The sequence below is a fragment of the Etheostoma spectabile genome, chromosome 4 (assembly GCF_008692095.1).
Source record: "Etheostoma spectabile isolate EspeVRDwgs_2016 chromosome 4, UIUC_Espe_1.0, whole genome shotgun sequence".
Lineage (NCBI taxonomy): Eukaryota > Metazoa > Chordata > Actinopteri > Perciformes > Percidae > Etheostoma > Etheostoma spectabile.
The window spans coordinates 4,058,548-4,060,247 of NC_045736.1; the positions used below are offsets into that span (position 1 = coordinate 4,058,548).

Consider the following 1,700-nt stretch of genomic DNA (forward strand, 5'->3'; position numbering starts at 1 on the left):
AATGAGATTCAAATTGTTAACTGTAAATACCTAAAGACGTGCCCATAGGGAGCACTTCTCTCTGTCAAATTGATCTCCTATCTTTCCCTCTCAACCTGTTGATTTTCTCGCACTCCCTGCGTTCTGCCTCCCTTCCCTCTCTGTTTTTCCTTCTCTCCACCCAAAGGCCTTTGCATGGTGGTCAGACCTGATGGTGGAGCATGCCGAGACCTTCCTGTGTCTCTACTCGGCTGACATGGACGCCGCTCTCGAGGTTCAGCCACCCGACAGCTGGGACAGTTTCCCCCTCTTCCAACTGCTCAACGACTTCCTAAGAATGGACTGTGAGTGAGAAGTTATTAACAGAAAACTTTTTCTGGGATTTGGGTTTTATTTTTTGTCTCTGGTGCTTCAAATGTTTCACTCTGGAGTTAAAAACAAGTGGGATTTCTCACTCTGTAGCTAAAACAGACCTAAACACACAGGGTTAAAACAGGATCTGCAGCAATGTGCAGTACAACAAAAAATGGTATTTTTTGAAAATTAAGCCATGTAAACTTATTCTGGTACAACCTTAAAATACAATTATGAACCAGAAATTGAGCATAATACTTTAAGTTCCCTCTCAGTTGGTATACTAGGTCTTGTAGAGGGTTGATCAGTGATCATCACACACTGGGGATGGAGGCTGATTAGGGGTAAAATGGAATGGAAAGTCACAATATTCACTTGCCCAGGTTACTTTAAATTAATAATGCAGTCAGAAACACGGCCATCATAAATTGAACCATTTATTGAAACAAATGGAAATTATTATGTATTATGTATATTATTATGTTATATTAGTTATGCTTGACGCTGATGGTTCCGCTCTTTATTATGCTCCCCGGACCAGCCAAGCAGCATGCTAAGCTGAGACGGCGTACCATGAAACCCCCCTGTATCCAAGAGTGAGCCAAAAAAAAGACATTGAAGCCATTTTATACTTTGAGTCATGTTAGGACTCTGATCTAGAAAGGTGGAGGCTGGGGTGGTGGAGGCAAAGCGTAGCCAGCAGCAGCAGTGAGTGTAGTAATATCAATGTAGCAGGGGTCTGTGAGGAGGACAAGGTCCCTTGACATGGTGCTCTTTGGATGCTTTTATATAGACCTTAGTGGTCCCCTAATACTGCATCTGAAGTCTTTTATATAGACCTTAGTGGTCCCCTAATACGTATCTGAAGTCTCATTTAAATAGACCTAATTGGTCCCCTAATACTGATCTGAAGTCTCTTATTAAGACCTAGTGGTCCCTAATACTGATCTGAAGTCTCATTAATAGACCTTAGTGGTCCCTAAACTGTATCTGAAGTCTCTTTTATATAGACCTTAATGGTCCCTAATACGTATCTGAAGTCTCTTTATATAGACCTTAGTGGGCCCCTAATACTGTATCGAAGTCTTTTATATAGACCTTAGTGGTCCTAATACTGTATCTGAAGTCTTTTTTATATAGACCTTAGTGGTCCCTAATACTGTATCTAAAGTCTCTTTCCCAAAATCAGCCTGGTCAGAATTCCCGCCCCACTAGAGCCAGTCCCACAATTAGCTTTCCTTAGTATGTGCCATTTCTGAGTCTGTAGTTTTTTAGGAGGAGAAAAGGGGGTTGGTGGACAAGGTGGAGGCTGGGGGTGTGGCCTTGACCAACTTCCACGTTGCTCGTTTGAAAGCCATGATGTCTCT

General features: G+C 42.2%; 1 protein-coding gene across 1 annotated transcript in view; it reads left to right on the forward strand.

The window, feature by feature from the left end:
* The window catches only part of LOC116687408 (calcium-dependent secretion activator 1), a 185,407-nt gene that overhangs the window by 82,210 nt on the left and 101,497 nt on the right, over positions 1 to 1,700 (forward strand). The window contains exon 18 of the mRNA XM_032512766.1: positions 167 to 323. Within this exon, the coding sequence (XP_032368657.1) occupies positions 167 to 323 (157 nt within the window). The remainder of the gene's footprint in view (positions 1 to 166; positions 324 to 1,700) is intronic.